The sequence below is a fragment of the Xenia sp. Carnegie-2017 genome, unplaced genomic scaffold, assembly GCF_021976095.1.
Source record: "Xenia sp. Carnegie-2017 unplaced genomic scaffold, XeniaSp_v1 HiC_scaffold_19, whole genome shotgun sequence".
Lineage (NCBI taxonomy): Eukaryota > Metazoa > Cnidaria > Anthozoa > Malacalcyonacea > Xeniidae > Xenia > Xenia sp. Carnegie-2017.
Window position 1 is genome coordinate 5,082,140 of NW_025813481.1, and position 21,642 is coordinate 5,103,781.

At 34.1% G+C, this 21,642-nt stretch overlaps 1 protein-coding gene across 1 annotated transcript; it reads left to right on the forward strand.

The window, feature by feature from the left end:
- Positions 1-27: 27 nt before the first annotated feature.
- Positions 28-21,272, forward strand: LOC124438864 (vacuolar protein sorting-associated protein 13A-like). The gene is made up of 52 exons (XM_046989073.1): positions 28-334; positions 429-472; positions 796-838; positions 910-1,005; positions 1,077-1,187; positions 1,265-1,335; positions 1,609-1,647; positions 1,719-1,778; positions 1,862-1,921; positions 2,529-2,609; positions 2,675-2,741; positions 2,811-2,884; positions 3,209-3,369; positions 3,807-3,893; positions 3,965-4,112; positions 4,309-4,411; positions 4,961-5,061; positions 5,134-5,282; positions 5,346-5,440; positions 6,477-6,583; positions 6,677-6,735; positions 6,813-6,897; positions 7,002-7,069; positions 7,142-7,223; positions 7,309-7,396; positions 7,512-7,629; positions 7,884-7,956; positions 8,075-8,283; positions 8,361-8,442; positions 8,516-8,746; positions 8,881-9,026; positions 9,105-9,319; positions 9,628-9,679; positions 9,936-9,987; positions 10,070-10,108; positions 10,178-10,306; positions 10,408-10,488; positions 10,570-10,793; positions 16,277-16,424; positions 16,495-16,573; positions 16,709-16,768; positions 16,847-16,953; positions 17,070-17,248; positions 17,330-17,427; positions 17,490-17,776; positions 17,860-17,982; positions 18,070-18,222; positions 18,296-18,386; positions 18,459-18,833; positions 20,403-20,762; positions 20,863-21,049; positions 21,125-21,272. Exons 1-51 carry the CDS (start codon positions 235-237, stop codon positions 20,979-20,981), a joined length of 6,009 nt encoding a protein of 2,002 aa, XP_046845029.1. The 5' UTR covers positions 28-234; the 3' UTR covers positions 20,982-21,049; positions 21,125-21,272.
- Positions 21,273-21,642: the final 370 nt, after the last annotated feature.

Below are 21,642 nucleotides of genomic sequence, written 5' to 3' on the forward strand. Positions count from 1 at the left end.
TGCTTTACACTTTCTGAACACATAACGAGTACTAGCTTACTGAAACGTCACTAACAGCCCCAACCTCTTTCGATAATTACCATAATATGCGGAATGCACGGGGAGTTTGTTACCGGGGTGATTAACCGGGTCAAGTGTCAGTATAAGTGCTTGTTAATATTATGGTTGGTTAATCGTGTGTTTTCAAAAACGAAAGGACATAACAGCTATTTATATTGCGCAAAATAATACAACATGGTGTTTGAAAGCCACGTTGTTAGTATTTTGAACAATGTTCTTGGTCAATATGTCGAAAATTTGGACTCATCTCAGTTTCAAATGAGTATTTGGGGAGGTATGGCTACCACTTATTACACATCTCGTGACTGACATGGGATTGTAAAACAGACCTTTTATTTTACACTTTTGCTAAATTTATCTATTTTCAGGCGATGTAAAGCTCGAAAATCTTGTTTTTAAGGAAAATGCTTTGGTATTGTGTCCTATTTCTTTTCTCTTAGAATTCTAGAGTTAAATCTGGACGAATATTTTGCCACCTGGCAAATTAAAGCACTTGAAGTTTGTTACGTAAATAAAAAGTTTATTTTTCAATTGAGTTTTTGTCAGCGAATGCTGCCTTTAAAACACTGTACTACTCCTGCAAAACTACATTTATTTTTGCTGTGCTTTTCTGTGCAAGGAAAGTGCTCACATTGCTGGTGGACATAAAACCTGTCATGTGTGATGATTAACTTTTGTCTGCAAGATTTATTTATGTTAATGAGATGTTATCTAAATACTTGTTTTATTATTTAGGATGTACTTAACTTGCCATTGAAGATTGTTCGGGGACATTTGGGTACATTGAGTGATAGGCAAATGATTGATGACTAATGTTTTTCATCAGTGCTGTCAATGTTTTCTTTGCAGGCAAGCTTGTTTTGAAAATCCCGTGGAAGAACTTATATTCTGAGCCTGTTGTTGCAAGAGTTGATGAAGTCTACATTCTTGCAAGACCAAACACTCGTATGAAGAATTTGTGAAAATATCACCAAATACTATGTGATATATAAGCTCATCTTATTGGTTACCTATAGATATGAAATATGATGCTGAGAAGGAAGAAAAGCTTGTTCAGGAAAGAAAGCAAAATGAGCTCACTGCTATAGAAGATGCAATAAGATATGCTGAGGAGGCCAAAAAAAAAAGTAATTTATACTTTTTGTTAAAAAAAATTATCCACTTTTTCCTTCACTGTGAAATGTTGACTGATTTCTAATTTTAGCTAAAGATGACCACGAAAAAAATTTAAGTTTTACTGAAAAACTAGCCTTGCATATTGTGAAAAATATTCAGGTTTGCATTCCATTGTTTGTTTGCATTTTATTAATTATTATCAATTTATTATTATTATTATCAATTTTATCAATTATTATCAATTATTATTTTTAGCAATATTATTATCAATTTTTTGACTCTGAAGATGACTACCGCTAAGGTTGTCGAAACGTCAGTCAACAACAACAAAACAGTCCTTCTCAGGACTATACCAACCTGGACGATCTACATTTACAAACATGTATTGATTATGTTGTTTACAAGTGGAAATTTTCTTATTGTTTTATTCAGGTGTTTGTGAGCAATATCCATGTCAGATATGAAGATATGGTATGTCATTATCTTTAATAAAAATATCAAGAAATTTTACTGATTAAACACTTTAATTCATCACATTGCAGGTTTCGAGTGAGGATAATACCTTCTCCCTTGGTGTAACTCTTGAAAATCTTACAGCTCAGGTGAAGCAAATATAGCAATTACATAAAAATTTCAACAGTTTATTAATTTGTGTTAAATATTGTGAACTGTTTTATGTACGTAGTCAGTAAATGATGAATGGAAACCTGATATGGTTGATCCTAAACAAAGTTTGGTGAACAAGGTTTGTTACATAATTTATGTTGCTAAGCTGCATATAAAATTGTCTCTAACATTTAAGGCTTTATAAGATGTTGTCAAGTCTTCAATACTGCAGATAAATGTATGATTTACTGTTGAAATGTATGCTATACTGTCATCAGTCATTGAGAAGTATAATTATACTTTTAAGAATCATAGAAAAATGTATCTTAAATTATCATCAACCGTAGAGAAGTGCATGCTACATTGTCATTATTTATAGAGAAGTGTATGTTATACTGTCATCAACTATAGAGAAGTTTATGTTATACTGTCATCAATCATAGAGAAGTGTATGTTATACTGTCATCAACCATGGAGAAGTTTATGTTTTACTGTCATCAATCATAGAGAAGTGTATGTTATACTGTCATCAACCATAGAGAAGTTTATGTTATACTGTCATCAACCATGGAGAAGTGTATCACTATGTTATACTGTTAACCATAGAGAAGTGTATGTTATACTGTCATCAACCATAGATAAGTGTATGTTATACTGTCATCAACCATAGATAAGTTAACTATCAAAATATGTATATTGTTCTTTGCTTATAGAAACTTAACTGGAATATTTTCCATTATTAATAGCTTGTAAAAATGAATAATTTATCAGTATATATTAATACTGGTGATGTTATTGGAAAAGCACCAAGTATGGATGAATGGCTGGTGAGTATATCCAAACTTTATATGACTAATTAACTGTTTATTAAGTTGATTTTATTTCTTTTCAGAACATGGCCAAGGCTGGAATTGCAACTGGTAAATTTGGCATCAATCGACCTGAGAATTATACTTATGGTAAAATTCATCCTTTAGCAATTCATATCAATATTCATTTAAAAAGAAATCAATGCTTTTGTTTTTTAGTCATTGAGCCACTTTCATCTGATACCAAGGCAAAATTAAACACAAGTTCTATTCCCGACATCAACATTCCTAAGGTAGCATATTTTAGTGCTGTCAGTTTGAAATTTTTGTTCTCTTATAGTATGTTCAAGATCCTCTTGATTATTTTAAAGGAAGCTATATGCTATAACATATTTATAGAAGTGTTATTACACATTAATACGAAAGATTCAATAACATATTCCATAGAATCTTTTTTAATGGAATTCCCCACATTTTGCCTCAGAGTGGAGCTTAAATTTGTCATAAGCATGGATGACTAATTTACAATAGTATATTTTCCAAATATTGTCTCATTACAACAAATGTATTGATGAAGGTTTGTAAACAAGTTTCTAGAACTTTAGTGTCCATCTAAGGTGTTTGTTGAAATCATTATGGAAGAGCTTCATGTACAACTAGCAAAACATCAATTCAAAAACGTCATGAGATTGGTTGAAAACATGGACAGATTGAAGACAAACTGCCAATATCGAAAATATAGACCATCAGTTAGTGTGAAAGAAAATAAAAGAGCTTGGTACTGTCTCAATGATGTGTTTATTTATCATAGTTTACGTATTGTTAATGTAGATCGTCCAGGTTGGTATAGTTCGACTGACGTTTCGACAACCTTAGCGGTAGTCATCTTCAGAGTCAAGTGAGGAGTAAACGTCAGCTTAGCCGTATTTGTTATCTGGTTCTTACGTCATTGTACTGTGTAAAATACGGCTAACAAATACGGCTAACCTGACGTTTACTCCTCAATTGACTCTGAAGATGACTACCGCTAAGGTTGTCGAAACGTCAGTCAACAACAACAAAAACAGTCCTTCTCAGGACTATACCAACCTGGACGATCTACATTTACAAACATGTAACGATACTCCTGAGTTCAAACCATTTACTTCATAGTCTACGTATATTGGTTGTGTGTAGACAGAACTTCATTTTTAACAATACTTGATGTAATTTTAGGTGGAACTATGCAATCATGGCTATTTTAGAGGAAGATATCAAGAGACGATCAAAAAATTGGTCATGGGAATACATCGTCGAACACAGGTACGTACGCTTTAGTTTTTGCAACTTTATATGTGTAAAGATTACTGGTTCTTGCATTTCAACTTTTTTAGAATGAACTGTCATAAATACATGAATCTATATAAAAAGAAACTGTCCCGTAAGACGATTTGTGAAAACACTCAGAAGGAAATCGATCACTACGAGAAAATATTAGATGTGTTGAACATAACCATTTGGCGCAGGCAAGCTGAGATAGAGGTATGTTGCACTTTTTAAGGATGTATACTTTTAAATAAGATAGTTTTGTTGGACAATTTGGTATGTCTCGAATCTTTGAAAGAATGGTTTCAACTGACTGTTTGCAATGAGCGATAAACGTGAATTTGGATAGAACAATTTATTTTTTGTTTCATTTCTCTATGTTATAATGGTTGTTGTTAAAAAAATTTTCTAGACAAAAAAAGAAGGTAAAAATTATGAGCTCAACGAACAAAGAAAAAAAAGCGAAGGTGGTTGGTTTTCAGGCTTGTTTCGAAAAAAGTCGGACTCAAAATCAGGTACAGCATTGTACAACATTGTACAGCATTTCACAGCATTGTGCAGCAATGTACAGCATTGTGCAGCATTGTACATCATTGTGCAGCATTGTGCAGCATTGTACAGCATTGTACAGCATTGTACAGCATTGTGCAGCATTGTGCAGCATTGTACAGCATTGTACAGCATTGTACAGCATTGTACAGCATTGCACAGCATTGTGCAGCATTGTATAGCATTGTACAGCATTGTGTAGCAATTTGCAGCATTGTACAGCATTGTACAGCATTGTGTAGCATTGTGTAGCAATTTGCAGCATTGTACAGCATTGTACAGCATTGTACAGCATTGTGTAGCAATTTGCAGCATTGTACAGCATTGTGCAGCATTGTGTAGCATTGTACAGCATTGTGTAGCAATTTGCAACGTTGTGCAGCATTGTACAGCATTGTACAGCATTGTGTAGCAATTTGCAGCATTGTACAGCCGATTGCTTTTTAATCGACATCTCATTAAATAAACGTCTGATTCTTTCTTTATCTCATGGTTGACGAAAATTTATTTTGTAGCTTTAGGATTGACACTCGAGGAAGAGAAAGCAGAGGAGAAAAAGTTATATTCTGCTATTGGTTACAGTGAAAATGAAGCACCAGACAAGTTGCCTCCAGAGGTTAATTTTCACTAAAATATTTTTCATATTTATTTTCTGTTTTGTCTTCTTATTTCACTATCTTTCCTTCAGTATGTTGCATACAAACTGAAATTCAGCCAACAAAGAATACATATTCAACTTTGCAATGATTCATTGAAGCCAGAAATTTGCGTATCGAACGTCACGCTTACGAATCTTTTCATGGAACTTGGCTATAGACCCGGTTCACTGGCTGTGAGGTACGTTATTTCATTGGATAAAGTTTGAAATTGGAGGAATATTAATAAATATTTAACGTGTAGTGTTGTTGGAAAACTTGAAAAGATGAATGTTCATGGTTGCTCTGTGGCAAAGCAAGCTGCTCCAGAGATAATAAGATCACTGCCAGGACACTCTGGTACGTCACTAGATGTAGTTTATATGACGCTCCAGAGATAATAAGATCACTGCCAGGACACTCTGGTACGTCACTAGATGTAGTTTATATGACGCTCCAGAGATAATAAGATCATTGCCAGGACACTCTGGTACGTCACTAGATGTAGTTTATATGACGCCCAGAGATAATAAGATCACTGCCAGGACACTCTGGTACGTCACTAGATGTAGTTTATATGACGCTCCAGAGATTATAAGATCACTGTTAGGACACTCTGGTACGTCACTAGATGTAGTTTATATGACGCTCCAGAGATAATAAAATCACTGGACACTCTGGTACGTCACTAGATGTAGTTTTTATGACGCTCCAGAGATAATAAGATCACTGCCAGGACACTCTGGTACGTCACTAGATGTATTTTTTTATGACGCTCCAGAGATAATAAAATCACTGCCAGGACACTCTGGTACGTCACTAGATGTAGTTTATATGACGCTCCAGAGATAATAAGATCACTGCCAGGACACTCTGGTACGTCACTAGATGTAGTTTATATGACGCTCCAGAGATAATAAGATCACTGCCAGGACACTCTGGTACGTCACTAGATGTAGTTTATATGACGCTCCAGAGATAATAAGATCACTGCCAGGACACTCTGGTACGTTCACTAGATGTAGTTTATATGACGCTCCAGAGATAATAAGATCACTGCCAGGACACTCTGGTACGTCACTAGATGTAGTTTATATGACGCTCCAGAGATAATAAGATCACTGCCAGGACACTCTGGTACGTCACTAGATGTAGTTTATATGACGCTCCAGAGATAATAAGATCACTGCCAGGACACTCTGGTACGTCACTAGATGTAGTTTATATGACGCTCCAGAGATAATAAGATCACTGCCAGGACACTCTGGTACGTCACTAGATTTACTTTATATGAAAAGGGGTACTGACTTCGATGTGTAGAGTGTCGTTGTTTATAAAAGATAGAAATGGGGGGGGGGACGTCCATTGGTGTCTTATATCTTATTTTTTTTGTTAGATATAAAGGATTACGTTTACGCTTCGTTTGAAACGAATCCTCTTGATGGAAAAGCAGATCAGAGACTTCGATTAAAAGTTCAGCCAATAGAAATCCTTTATGATGCGGTGAGATCAATCATATCAATTAGTCAATATTTATCTCTCCTTGTTTTCCCAGAAATATTTCCTGAAAATAAAATTTCTCGTTTTCAAATTCAGGAAACAATTGAAAGTTTGATGAATTTTTTCACACTTCCAGAAGATGTTCAACTTGCAGAGTAAACAAAAATTATTTATTCCAAATATTTTCATCATGCTATACATTTCAACAATTTTTCTTTTATACTTTTTTAAGAATCTCGGCTGCTGCGTATTCACAAATAAACGGGATACGAAATCAGTCTCGTGCAAATCTTTCATACGCCATTGAAACTCGTACGGTACAGCAACATTAATAACACATTTGTTTTTTCAGTGTATTTTTTTTAGTGTATTAAAAACGAGAGTATGAAGATTTCTTATCTTCGATATTTTTGCATTTCAGCTTCTTGATATTGACATATTCATTCATTCGCCGTATATTGTCATAGCAGAGAAAGGAATTTTAACAGAGTACGGTAGAGATTTTTCAATAAGAGAACAACCACATATTGAATAACGTGTCTGTTTTTATATTTTCTTTAGCAATTCTGCAATATTGGTTGTTGACCTTGGCAGTCTTAAAGTGAGCACAGATCCATCTCAAGAACGTTTAACTAACACTAAGGTACGTAGCAATCGTCGTCATCATCATCATGATATACAAATGGTCGATCTCCTATCTAGTAATGCATGTTTATACAAATTTTCAGTCGTTGAGTCCTGAGGAACTTGAAACTAGAGTCTACGATCGCTTTGATATTGAGCTCAATAATCTTCAAGTAATCTATGCAAAGCCAGGTTTGTCGGCTTTTGAGAATTCATCACTTTTATATGCATTTCTCTTCTTGATTTGTATATTTGTTGGCAAAGTACTGCGACGTAGCGTCTTCATTTAATATCATTGTTTTTGTAGGTGAAAATTGGAAAGAAATACGTTATGAAAACCATTCATCCATGCACGTCTTGAATCCATTTGCAATAAACATTCAGTTGTTTAAATGTCTTGCACCTGAAGATGTTCGTTTGACTCAGTACGTCATCAGTTTTAAAGAATTATTTACAATCGTTTTATTGGATTGGTCATTCGGTTCTTAAGTTTTTTTCAAAGCAAAGGCTTCTGTTAAAACCATCGATTAGCTTCAAAATTCATTTCTACAGCTTTTCCAGTAATTGAGGATTATGTTTTGCTTTTTTTTTGATCGAATGCATAAAAGTGACGGCTCTCAGCACAAGGTTTTGACTATCACATCGTATTAATAACCAAGTGTTATCTATGTTCTGTTAGAATACGTTTTAATGGTCTTCTTTCGATGGTGAAAATTGACGTCACAGACAAAAGACTCGACGAATTATTGAAGGTACAGTGATTGAAAATTGCCACACTTCTAACATTGCTTATGTAAATGTTACTTTTAGTGGTAGCAAGATATAGCTTTATTGATAAACACGGAGCGTTATTTCTTGATCGTCGTTTAGTTGGCGTTATCCATTCCTATTCCTGGAAGTACTCAAAAATCCCCTGCTGCAAGTACACCCCAGGAGACTATCGTACGCGAAGTTCAGCCAGCAGCAAAGGTGTCCACTTTAAACGCTGTCATTGAAACAGACATCAAAGCAGAAGTATCCGAAGAGACTTTTGGAACACCTCCCGAATTTCCTGATCAGTACATGGAGGATTTGGCCCGGTACATAAGTTGTCTGTAATGTTTCATTATTGTTGAATGCTTTTAGTGTCAATATTTGTCATTATTTTATTCATAAGCTTGGCTAGTGAAGAAAGAGAAGCGATGATGCTGGCAAAATCTGAGCAAATTAACGTTTCCTTGAAGTTTGAAATTGTTCAGGTAACAATCTATTAACGGTTCTGTTGTAAAAAGTTCTTTGCAAATATTTCTTATTTTTCTAATTTCTTTTCAGATTAACGTCACATTGTTAAAAAAAGACCAGTTTGGAATTGAGTCTCCTTTGCTTGAAGTAGATCTATTAAGGCTTGGATCCCAAGTGTCTATTAGACAATATGATCTCTCTGTCCTTGCTAACGTAGGTGCTGTAACGGTTAAGGAGATGGTGCATGGGATAGATGGGGAAGCTTTGGAGCTTGTGAGTACTCCGGCAGATGCTGATATTCTCAATGTGAAGTATATCGAGGTAAAGTTTGAAACTTGTTGTTGTGATAATTTGTGTGTTTTGTTGAATGGTTGCCATGCTAGTAAAATATTGGTTATGTATTGATGTGTAAGCATTGATTACGTATTGATTACCTTTTTTCTTCATCATTTTAGGCTGGCAAAAATCATCCACGTTTTAAAGATGATTTTAATTCGACTCTAAAAAATATAGATGTTCAATTGTCCCATCTTAAGGTGGTGTTGCATCAAGAGGCTCTTTTAAATATTATGGCGTTTGTCAACAGTATTTTGCCTGCAAGGTATTCTGGGTATTTATTTGCTTTTCGCGGGAACTGTTAGTAAATAATGCATGTTGTTGACATATAAAACTTTTCCAGCGAAGAGGAAATCAAGATTGAACAAGTAGAGCAGTTGGGAACAACTGAAAGCAATGTAGGTGTTGATGAAAAGACTGGAGCTCAAGAAAAAGGATTGATTGTGAAAAAAGCTAGCGAAGATGAAGTTGTTCAGTTAAAAGTTCATGCATATCTAGGATTCTTTTCCGTTTTAATAAGTTCAGTGAAAGGTGACCTTGGCCAACTCCAAATGAAACGTAAGTCAACACTGTTTATCAACGAAACCATGCTTTTGTTTAAAGCCAGGCAGGGATGGATTTAAGAAAGGAGTGCAGCGAAGTGTACCTATATCTCTACAAAATACTATTATATCAAACAATTAAGCAAAAGTTATTGTGATGAGTGTTTAATGGAGCGCACTTCCAAAAATCTCCCCATCATATTAAAAGGTAACAGATTTTAACAAAAAAAAGTGTGACATCGTACATCCAAACTATAGCACCCTCCTCCCCCAACACAAAAATGATTCTGGATCTATCCCTGATTAAAGCGATGATTTCTTTAGAACTAGAAGCTGGAATGCTCATGTTGACGGACAGAATTGAAGTTACAGCAAGGTACTGTGTAAAAATATTATGTCATGTATGCGAACATATTTTTTTTATGTTATGTTGTTGAGTTAATGGTTAGAACCCGGGAGTATCGTTGCATGTTTGTAAATGTAGATCGTCCAGGTTGGTATAGTCCTGAGGAGGACTGTTTTTGTTGTTGTTGACTATACCAAGTCAACAACAACAAAAACAGTCCTTCTCAGGACTATACCAACCTGGACGATCTACATTTACAAACATGTTATGTTGTTGACTTGTATAGAATGAAAGATTTCTCCGTAACCGATGGTGTTATGGATGTTTTGTATCCTAAGGTATTGATATTCGTTTGTGTAAAACAAATCAAGTCAATTTTGTTTAACGTAATTAACAAGAAAATAATGTGTTGTATTTCAGATTGTTTCAATTGTTAACGAAGAAGTTTTTTACGTTAAAGTAAGGAAAGGTTTATTCAACTAATCCTATATTGATTGAAATGAAACTTTTGATCATATTTACATGTAGGTTGTGGTATTTAACAATGCTACGAATGGAGATAATTATGCGAATATGGAGAAAGTTGACACACAGTTTTTAATGAATGTTGGGAGAATTCGTGTGGTCTTTTTGTATGGTTTTATTCGCAAATTATTGGTAAATTAGTCGATTTCAGTTGTTGTTGCTTAATTGTAGAAATCTATCACTCTTTTAGTGTCATCTTCTTGTGCGTAATTCTTTGATAAATTTTTTTCCAGAATTTCTTAAGTAACTTCAATCAAGCGCAGGAAGCAATTCAAAATGCTGGCAGTGCTGCAGCTCAAACTGCAACACAATCGGTAAAAATATGCTTGAAAAACATTCGGATAGTATTCTGAAATTGTATTGTCATTTAGTCTTGTTTTATTTGTATAATTTAGTTACAAGAATATAACAAGAATTCTCCACGAATTAAACTGGACATCTCTATCCAAGCTCCATTTGTAATCATCCCAGTAAGCAGTTGTTCAGATCGCGCTCTCGTTGTTAATTTTGGTAATCTGGAAGTACATAATAATTTCGAGATCGTTAAAGGAGATATGGATAAGGAAATCGTTGTCGTTGATAAAATGAATGTTTCATTTACTTCTCTTCAACTCTCTGTGTATGTTCTAAATTATTTACAAACCGTACCAACTTTCTGTGTATGTTCTAAATTATTTACAAACCGTACCAACTTTCTGTGTATGTTCTAAATTATTTACAAACCGTACCAACTTTCTGTGTATGTTCTAAATTATTTACAAACCGTACCAACTTTCTGTGTATGTTCTAAAGTATTTACAAACCGTACCAACTTTCTGTGTATGTTCTAAAGTATTTACAAACCGTACCAACTTTCTGTGTATGTTCTAAATTATTTACAAACCGTACCAACTTTCTGTGTATGTTCTAAAGTATTTACAAACCGTACCAACTTTCTGTGTCTGTTCTAAATTATTTACAAACCGTACCAACTTTCTGTGTATGTTCTAAATTATTTACAAACCGTACCAACTTTCTGTGTATGTTCTAAATTATTTACAAACCGTACCAACTTTCTGTGTATGTTCTAAATTATTTACAAACCGTACCAACTTTCTGTGTCTGTTCTAAATTATTTACAAACCGTACCAACTTTCTGTGTATGTTCTAAATTATTTACAAACCGTACCAACTTTCTGTGTATGTTCTAAATTATTTACAAACCGTACCAACTCTCTGTGTATGTTCTAAATTATTTACAAACCGTACCAACTTTCTGTGTATGTTCTAAAGTATTTACAAACCGTACCAACTTTCTGTGTATGTTCTAAATTATTTACAAACCGTACCAACTTTCTGTGTCTGTTCTAAATTATTTACAAACCGTACCAACTTTCTGTGTCTGTTCTAAATTATTTACAAACCGTACCAACTTTCTGTGTATGTTCTAAAGTATTTACAAACCGTACCAACTTTCTGTGTATGTTTCTAAAGTATTTACAAACCGTACCAACTTTCTGTGTATGTTTCTAAAGTATTTACAAACCGTACCAACTTTCTGTGTATGTTCTAAATTATTTACAAACCGTACCAACTTTCTGTGTATGTTCTAAAGTATTTACAAACCGTACCAACTTTCTGTGTATGTTCTAAATTATTTACAAACCGTACCAACTTTCTGTGTCTGTTCTAAATTATTTACAAACCGTACCAACTTTCTGTGTCTGTTCTAAATTATTTACAAACCGTACCAACTTTCTGTGTATGTTCTAAAGTATTTACAAACCGTACCAACTTTCTGTGTATGTTTCTAAAGTATTTACAAACCGTACCAACTTTCTGTGTATGTTTCTAAAGTATTTACAAACCGTACCAACTTTCTGTGTATGTTTCTAAAGTATTTACAAACCGTACCAACTTTCTGTGTATGTTCTAAATTATTTACAAACCGTACCAACTTTCTGTGTATGTTCTAAAGTATTTACAAACCGTACCAACTTTCTGTGTCTGTTCTAAATTATTTACAAACCGTACCAACTTTCTGTGTATGTTCTAAAGTATTTACAAACCGTACCAACTTTCTGTGTATGTTCTAAATTATTTACAAACCGTACCAACTTTCTGTGTCTGTTCTAAATTATTTACAAACCGTACCAACTTTCTGTGTATGTTCTAAATTATTTACAAACCGTACCAACTTTCTGTGTCTGTTCTAAATTATTTACAAACCGTACCAACTTTCTGTGTATGTTCTAAATTATTTACAAACCGTACCAACTCTCTGTGTATGTTCTAAATTATTTACAAACCGTACCAACTCTCTGTGTATGTTCTAAAGTATTTACAAACCGTACCAACTTTCTGTGTATGTTTCTAAAGTATTTACAAACCGTACCAACTCTGTGTATGTTTCTAAAGTATTTACAAACCGTACCAACTTTCTGTGTATGTTTCTAAAGTATTTACAAACCGTACCAACTTTCTGTGTATGTTTCTAAAGTATTTACAAACCGTACCAACTCTCTGTGTATGTTCTAAATTATTTACAAACCGTACCAACTTTCTGTGTATGTTCTAAATTATTTACAAACTGTACCAACTTTCTGTGTATGTTCTAAATTATTTACAAACCGTACCAACTTTCTGTGTATGTTTCTAAAGTATTTACAAACCGTACCAACTTTCTGTGTATGTTCTAAATTATTTACAAACCGTACCAACTTTCTGTGTATGTTCTAAATTATTTACAAACCGTACCAACTTTCTGTGTCTGTTCTAAATTATTTACAAACCGTACCAACTTTCTGTGTATGTTCTAAAGTATTTACAAACCGTACCAACTTTCTGTGTATGTTTCTAAAGTATTTACAAACCGTACCAACTTTCTGTGTATGTTTCTAAAGTATTTACAAACCGTACCAACTTTCTGTGTCTGTTCTAAATTATTTACAAACCGTACCAACTTTCTGTGTATGTTCTAAAGTATTTATAAACCGTACCAACTTTCTGTGTCTGTTCTAAATTATTTACAAACCGTACCAACTTTCTGTGTATGTTTCTAAAGTATTTACAAACCGTACCAACTTTCTGTGTATGTTGTATTTACAAACCGTACCAACTTTCTGTGTCTGTTCTAAATTATTTACAAACCGTACCAACTTTCTGTGTCTGTTCTAAATTATTTACAAACCGTACCAACTTTCTGTGTCTGTTCTAAATTATTTACAAACCGTACCAACTTTCTGTGTCTGTTCTAAATTATTTACAAACCGTACCAACTTTCTGTGTATGTTCTAAAGTATTTACAAACCGTACCAACTTTCTGTGTCTGTTCTAAATTATTTACAAACCGTACCAACTTTCTGTGTCTGTTCTAAATTATTTACAAACCGTACCAACTCTCTGTGTATGTTCTAAAGTATTTACAAACCGTACCAACTTTCTGTGTATGTTTCTAAAGTATTTACAAACCGTACCAACTCTCTGTGTATGTTTCTAAAGTATTTACAAACCGTACCAACTTTCTGTGTATGTTTCTAAAGTATTTACAAACCGTACCAACTTTCTGTGTATGTTTCTAAAGTATTTACAAACCGTACCAACTTTCTGTGTATGTTTCTAAAGTATTTACAAACCGTACCAACTTTCTGTGTATGTTCTAAATTATTTACAAACCGTACCAACTTTCTGTGTCTGTTCTAAATTATTTACAAACCGTACCAACTTTCTGTGTCTGTTCTAAATTATTTACAAACCGTACCAACTTTCTGTGTCTGTTCTAAATTATTTACAAACCGTACCAACTTTCTGTGTCTGTTCTAAATTATTTACAAACCGTACCAACTTTCTGTGTATGTTCTAAAGTATTTACAAACCGTACCAACTTTCTGTGTATGTTCTAAAGTATTTACAAACCGTACCAACTTTCTGTGTATGTTCTAAATTATTTACAAACCGTACCAACTTTCTGTGTCTGTTCTAAATTATTTACAAACCGTACCAACTTTCTGTGTATGTTCTAAAGTATTTACAAACCGTACCAACTTTCTGTGTATGTTCTAAAGTATTTACAAACCGTACCAACTTTCTGTGTATGTTCTAAAGTATTTACAAACCGTACCAACTTTCTGTGTATGTTCTAAATTATTTACAAACCGTACCAACTTTCTGTGTCTGTTCTAAATTATTTACAAACCGTACCAACTTTCTGTGTATGTTCTAAAGTATTTACAAACCGTACCAACTTTCTGTGTATGTTCTAAAGTATTTACAAACCGTACCAACTTTCTGTGTATGTTCTAAAGTATTTACAAACCGTACCAACTTTCTGTGTATGTTCTAAATTATTTACAAACCGTACCAACTTTCTGTGTCTGTTCTAAATTATTTACAAACCGTACCAACTTTCTGTGTATGTTCTAAAGTATTTACAAACCGTACCAACTTTCTGTGTATGTTCTAAATTATTTACAAACCGTACCAACTTTCTGTGTATGTTCTAAAGTATTTACAAACCGTACCAACTTTCTGTGTATGTTCTAAATTATTTACAAACCGTACCAACTTTCTGTGTATGTTCTAAATTATTTACAAACCGTACCAACTCTCTGTGTATGTTCTAAAGTATTTACAAACCGTACCAACTTTCTGTGTATGTTCTAAAGTATTTACAAACCGTACCAACTTTCTGTGTATGTTCTAAATTATTTACAAACCGCACCAACTCTCTGTGTATGTTCTAAAGTATTTACAAACCGTACCAACTTTCTGTGTATGTTCTAAATTATTTACAAACCGTACCAACTCTCTGTGTATGTTCTAAATTATTTACAAACCGTACCAACTTTCTGTGTATGTTCTAAATTATTTACAAACCGTACCAACTTTCTGTGTATGTTCTAAAGTATTTACAAACCGTACCAACTCTCTGAGTATGTTCTAAATTATTTACAAACCGTACCAACTCTCTGTGTATGTTCTAAATTATTTACAAACCGTACCAACTTTCTGTGTATGTTCTAAATTATTTACAAACCGTACCAACTTTCTGTGTATGTTTCTAAAGTATTTACAAACCGTACCAACTCTCTGAGTATGTTCTAAATTATTTACAAACCGTACCAACTCTCTGAGTATGTTCTAAATTATTTACAAACCGTACCAACTCTTTGAGTATGTTCTAAATTATTTACAAACCGCACCAACTCTCTGAGTATGTTCTAAATTATTTACAAACCGTACCAACTCTCTGAGTATGTTCTAAATTATTTACAAACCGCACCAACTCTCTGAGTATGTTCTAAAGTATTTACAAACCGTACCAACTCTCTGTGTATGTTCTAAATTATTTACAAACCGTACCAACTTTCTGTGTATGTTCTAAAGTATTTACAAACCGTACCAACTTTCTGTGTATGTTCTAAATTATTTACAAACCGTACCAACTCTCTGTGTATGTTCTAAATTATTTACAAACCGTACCAACTTTCTGTGTATGTTCTAAATTATTTACAAACCGTACCAACTCTCTGTGTATGTTCTAAAGTATTTACAAACCGTACCAACTTTCTGTGTATGTTCTAAAGTATTTACAAACCGTACCAACTTTCTGTGTATGTTCTAAAGTATTTACAAACCGTACCAACTCTTTGTGTATGTTCTAAAGTATTTACAAACCGTACCAACTTTCTGTGTATGTTCTAAATTATTTACAAACCGTACCAACTTTCTGTGTATGTTCTAAATTATTTACAAACCGTACCAACTTTCTGTGTATGTTCTAAATTATTTACAAACCGTACCAACTCTCTGAGTATGTTCTAAATTATTTACAAACCGTACCAACTCTCTGTGTATGTTCTAAATTATTTACAAACCGTACCAACTCTCTGTGTATGTTCTAAATTATTTACAAACCGTACCAACTTTCTGTGTATGTTCTAAATTATTTACAAACCGTACCAACTTTCTGTGTATGTTCTAAATTATTTACAAACCGTACCAACTTTCTGTGTATGTTCTAAAGTATTTACAAACCGTACCAACTTTCTGTGTATGTTCTAAATTATTTACAAACCGTACAGCGCTTGTAAGTTGTTTAAGTTAGTTTATGTTGTTTTGTAGTGCCATTATATCTGAAGATGAAACAGTTGCCGCTCAAAGAACAATCGTTCAACCAATGTCTATGGTTGTGACACTTCTCCGTAGTCTTTCTTCCTGGTATCACGATATCCCGGATGTTGACGTCACAGCCAAACTTCATGCTTTTAAAGTAAGTTGATTTTAAATGTTTGAATAAATGTTTGGCTTATTGGATTTTGACAGTTTCAAAATGATTTTAGATTGATATCGGAACAGATGACGTGAGGACTATACTGGATATTACATCACAAAACTTAACGGAAGGATCTGATCTGATTGGTATGTTGAAGAGCGAGAAAAGGGTTACATAAGTACAACTAAGTATAGCTTGGGATAGTTGTGGTTTGAGATAACTTTAGGATTAATGTAGATACGTGGTTACAATCTTTCGAAAAGTTTTATTTGTCATTTTAGATTTTGTAGACGACACGGATTCAAGTTCTGTATCATCTTTGTCAGTTTTTAATGATCCAGGTGACGTCATCAACATTAGAAAATTTTCGTAATTTATTTTTCATATCAGTCGTTGTGTATTTTTTTGTTTACATATAGATGTGGTTGTAGTTTTGAATGAAGATGACAAAACATGGGTTTCTGTGAAATTTCAGTTCAATATTGAAAAAATTACAACAAGATATTATCAAAATATTCAGCCTCTGGTTTGTTATATCTACTCTGGAACATAGTTTTACTATCGTACCAATCATAACTGTTCAACTACAACTCTATAGAAATTCCCTCTAAGTTATTACATATTATTTCTTTCTTTTATTAGGTCTTAGGCAACGTTTCAACATTGGATCATGCAAAGGACGATATTATTGGTTCTTCGTCATTAGATTATCTGAACGTGATTGGTTCGTTGCTTACTAATGGAGCAATGGAAACGTCAGTTGTTATAAGGATGATAACATTGAAGGATAAAAGATCCGCTCATGAGAAAGGAGTTACAACGTTAGATTACAAAAAATTCGTAGTGTATGTACGATTCATACTTGATTTTATGTTTATATTTCTTTCTTTGTACGTACGTAGGATGATAGAAAGACGATATGATGAAAAGGACGAGCAGTCTAACGAATTAAATATGATCGATGTGAAGTTTACACAGACGAAGGAATTAGAAAAGAAAGGTACGGCTTTGAATTTTTCAAATCATTATGCTGTGCAATATTGATTAGGATTTTTTTTCTAGTCAACATTCTTGTGAACAGCATTTCGATTATTGTGAACGTCGAATTTTTATTGGTTCTTTCGCGTGTGTTTACTGACTCGTTTGATGAAAATGCTCATAAAGACGTAGAGAGCAAAGCTATTGCTGAGGCAAAAATCCTATCGACAGAGCTTGCTAGCCCGTCAACAGGGACACCAAATGTCGTTAATAATAGCTCATCGCTTGAAGTAAAGTTACTTGTTAAAAAACCAGAGATCTATTTCTTGGCTGATGCGAAATTGGCTAATACCAACACTCTCATTATGAAGGTGCACAAAAATATTTAGTTTATTTTACTTCGTATCAATTCTTTCCGTAATGTAACGTTAAATTTGGTAATTTTGATGACTAGAACAATTTGGATGTCACTTTAACAACTGTGGATAAGAAAATTTGGTTTCAGACCAACTTGCAAGATATTCATGTTGTAACCGCTTCTTTTGAGAAAAGTCGCCGTGATATTTCTCAAGCTGATGTAAGATTTTAGTCGATATTCATATAGCATTACTTCATGTTTAAGGATTTGATTTCTCTAACGTTAAAAGTATGTTGTTTTATGTAGGTGCTTAGAATGAAACATGTTAACTTGATTTTCAACTCTTCGAGCATTGGATCTTCGAGTGTTGGTATTAACGCTTCTACAGCATATCTCAACATATCTCCAGCTTTTGTTGGCATTGCATCAGCTGTTGTATCATCAATTTCTCCTTCTAAAGTAAGATCTCCAAATTATTCTCACCTGCAGAGAAGGATTGCGTTAACCAGAATTGAAAATTCATTATTCTTAGGCGGAGGACGGCGAGGGAGCTGGTGACGATGTTCCAAATTTATTTAAAACAACCGATATAGATTACTCGAGAAAATGGTACCTAAAACCTGGTGAGTTTAATTCATATTTGAATGAAGTTTATGTACATCATGAAAACGACTTACTTTCAAATTTTTATTTAGTTGCCAGAGGGCAACTAGTGCCAGGCAGTCGTGTATTTGCTCGAGCTCCTGACGCCATAAGCTACTCCCCAGGACTTTTAACGAGTATGGACAAGAGAATGTCTGTTATCATGGATGATGCTTCCACCACGTGGTCATATGACGTAAATGACGTTAGAGGGGTAGTTCTTGACCAAACACCGCTGATCAAAGAGATTGCTGTCAATCAGTTAGTTATCGCGTTGATTAAAGAAGGGGAACCGATGAAAGTAGGTGTGGTTACAAAAGTCATTCAAGACCAAGAAGAACCAACTATTTTCATAAGATTTTCTGCCGAGCAAGAAGAAGAAAAACCTCTTGATCTTGTCCGATTGATAAAAAATGTGAACATTGGAGGTATTTACTTGAAATTTTTTACCTAATCCACCTCTCCGACGGTGGACACACGCGTCAAAATTACGAGATAAAATTACAAAATTCGGACAAACTAATGGTCGGACATAGTGTTGTTTATGTAGAACAGTGGCAGTAAAATGGTTATGAGATGCTTTTGAGTTGTGGGGTATCTGATTCTAGTTATTCAGAACGATTGTTTATAAAGGCAGAAGGCATAACAGTAAATATTAAATATTTTGCGTTAGAAAAAAGCATAACGATCGAAAGAAAGCTTGAATACAGGCATGTTGTCGCGCTAATGACTTTTTTTGTAAGGATTGTTACTGGGCTTGACTTTGATGCAGCTAAAATCGGATCTGGATATTTTTTGGTAGGTTGTTGCTCGCGATGAAATGCATACTTCATGTAGGTACGTAATAAATTAGACAGCTGTCTTTATGTGATCAAAAGAAGTCCTTTGAATCCGAAAAGTGTACTGTTTAATCGAAATATCATTCGAGAAGTGAAGTTACTTTTAGATTTAATCATGAAAATAATGCAAGGCAAGTAGAAATTTATCATCCAAAATGACTTACAATTTTATAACATAAGGGTTAAATTTACTTCATTAAATGCTATCTTCGGTTATTAAATGTTATCTTCGTTAAATGTTAACTATTATAAAAAAGTAGATAATCCTTTTTCTCCACGAAGCTCGTGGGTGCTTTCGTTCATGATGAGAGAGTTATATTGTATAAGGAGGCTCTCGTTCATCACGAGAGAGTTATGAGAAAGTTACATTGTAAAAGGTAACAAGTAAAAAACGTGTAAGCATGCTTTTAGTGTTACTTTAAATGATAAGTCAAAAAGGCAGAAGTTGTTTAAACCTTTGCAGTATCCTTAGATGTTCTTGCTTCTTTTATGAGATGAATTCTTTTTCAAATTTTGAAAAAAAGAAAAATTTTGAAAACGAAGAATCCCTTTTTCTGTACATGCCTCCCGATACCGGGAGAGAGTTGAGCACTAGAACGTCGCATGTTAATTAAGGAAACCAGATAATCCTTGTTTGCCATGAAGCCCATGGATGGTTTGCTCATGATGCATGAGAAACAGTAAATGAGAGAGTTAAATCAGAAAGATATAAACCAATAAAAATTGTATAAAACATTGCTTGGTTTATTTTATCTTTGAGAAGGGATAATATAAAACAAATAAATAAAATTCGAAAGCAAAAAACCCCGTTTTCGGTCCATGCTTCCCGATACCTTCTTAAGCGTAAGGCACTATGTGTATTTAAACCTTCTGCCTTTATAATTAGTCGTTTTGGATTTCTAAAATAGGATTTACGAATGCCCCAGGAGTATCTTCTTTCTATTTTATTGCCACTATTCTACATACACAATATTATGTCCGACCATTTGATTGTCCGAGTTGTAATTGGATGTTGTATTTTTGACACGTGTGTCTACCGTCAGAAACGTGGTTGATTCGAACATTGAAATTCTTTCAGTTTTATTTTTATTTTGTTTAATGACTGAATGAGCGAAACGTTGCCAAGTGATAAGTCAATGCTGTTTAATATTTATTTAGGCCTTCGCAACCAGCTTGTCGTCTCTAGTTCGGTTTGGGCTCGGCTATCTGATAATCAAATTTATGCTCCAGGCTTCATCTCCAAAAAAGATTGGCGTTATCAAGTAAAGTTTACCAATGGGACGTATGTTTACCATTTTATCAACGATCCCTTGGGTGTAGCTCGCGATCGCGTGCCACGTCGTGAGAACTTGAAAGTTGGTTGTGACGTAATAGCTCCGATCCCAAGCAAACCGTTAATGCAATCAGGTCGCGTGAAAAGAGTCACGATTGGTGGCTGTGAAATTCAGTTCGATAACGGTGCCTTACATGAAGTATCCTTCTACGATCTAAGGTTGATGAGAGTCCCTAAGAAAGAAGGTAAGCATTAGTGAAATCATCTTGAATTCTCAGCTTTCAGTAAGGTTACTGTTGTATAAGCGGCTAGCCTTGTTGACCTATGAATTATTTTCTTCTGTAGGGAATCGTCTTACTTTACGAACATTATTGTGGGCAAAATATTCCGATGATTTCTACTATCGTGGTTACATTGATGATATTGATAACAAAATTCATGTGCGTTTTTTACGCAAAGGATGATCAAATTTCCTTTGCTCTTAATGATCACGTGGGGAATTGTACGTGACGTCATACCCAGAGAAGTCACGGTAAGGAGAGGAAGAACAAATACTCGATTTGAAAGGAAATATGGATTTTCTACTTTCTTTCATCATTGTCTTTAGATCGGGGACTGTGTTGTTGTTATCAAAGGGACTTATGGTATACTAGGCGTGGTTACCAAGGTTGAATCGTTAGAAACAGACCCGGTTTACTTGATTGAGACTGATGGTAGTGAAATGTGGGCTCCACTCAAGGACGTTCGTCGTTTAAATAAAATGATTTCAACTCAAGGTGAGAGAAAACATGTTTCATATAAGATTAGTGAAAATGAAGCGACTTTAGAACGCCGTTATTCTAACGTATTCAGGCGTTCTTCAAGATGTTAGAAATGAAATTGAGCCGTTGTCATCTGACAAAAAGGAAGAAAAGGTGCGTGTATGGATAGGATGGTTCGATAAGGGTTCCATTCAGTATATCCCCCTATCATTGTAGTGATACTTTCAACCGTTGTCCATGTTATTGTATTTTTTTATTTTTTTGATGATGTATCAGCTGATCGCAAACATCGATGGTTTTGTTCTTAACATCGAAGCAGAAAAATCTGGCAATTTGATAAGTCTGTTGAACTTCCGAGGTTTAT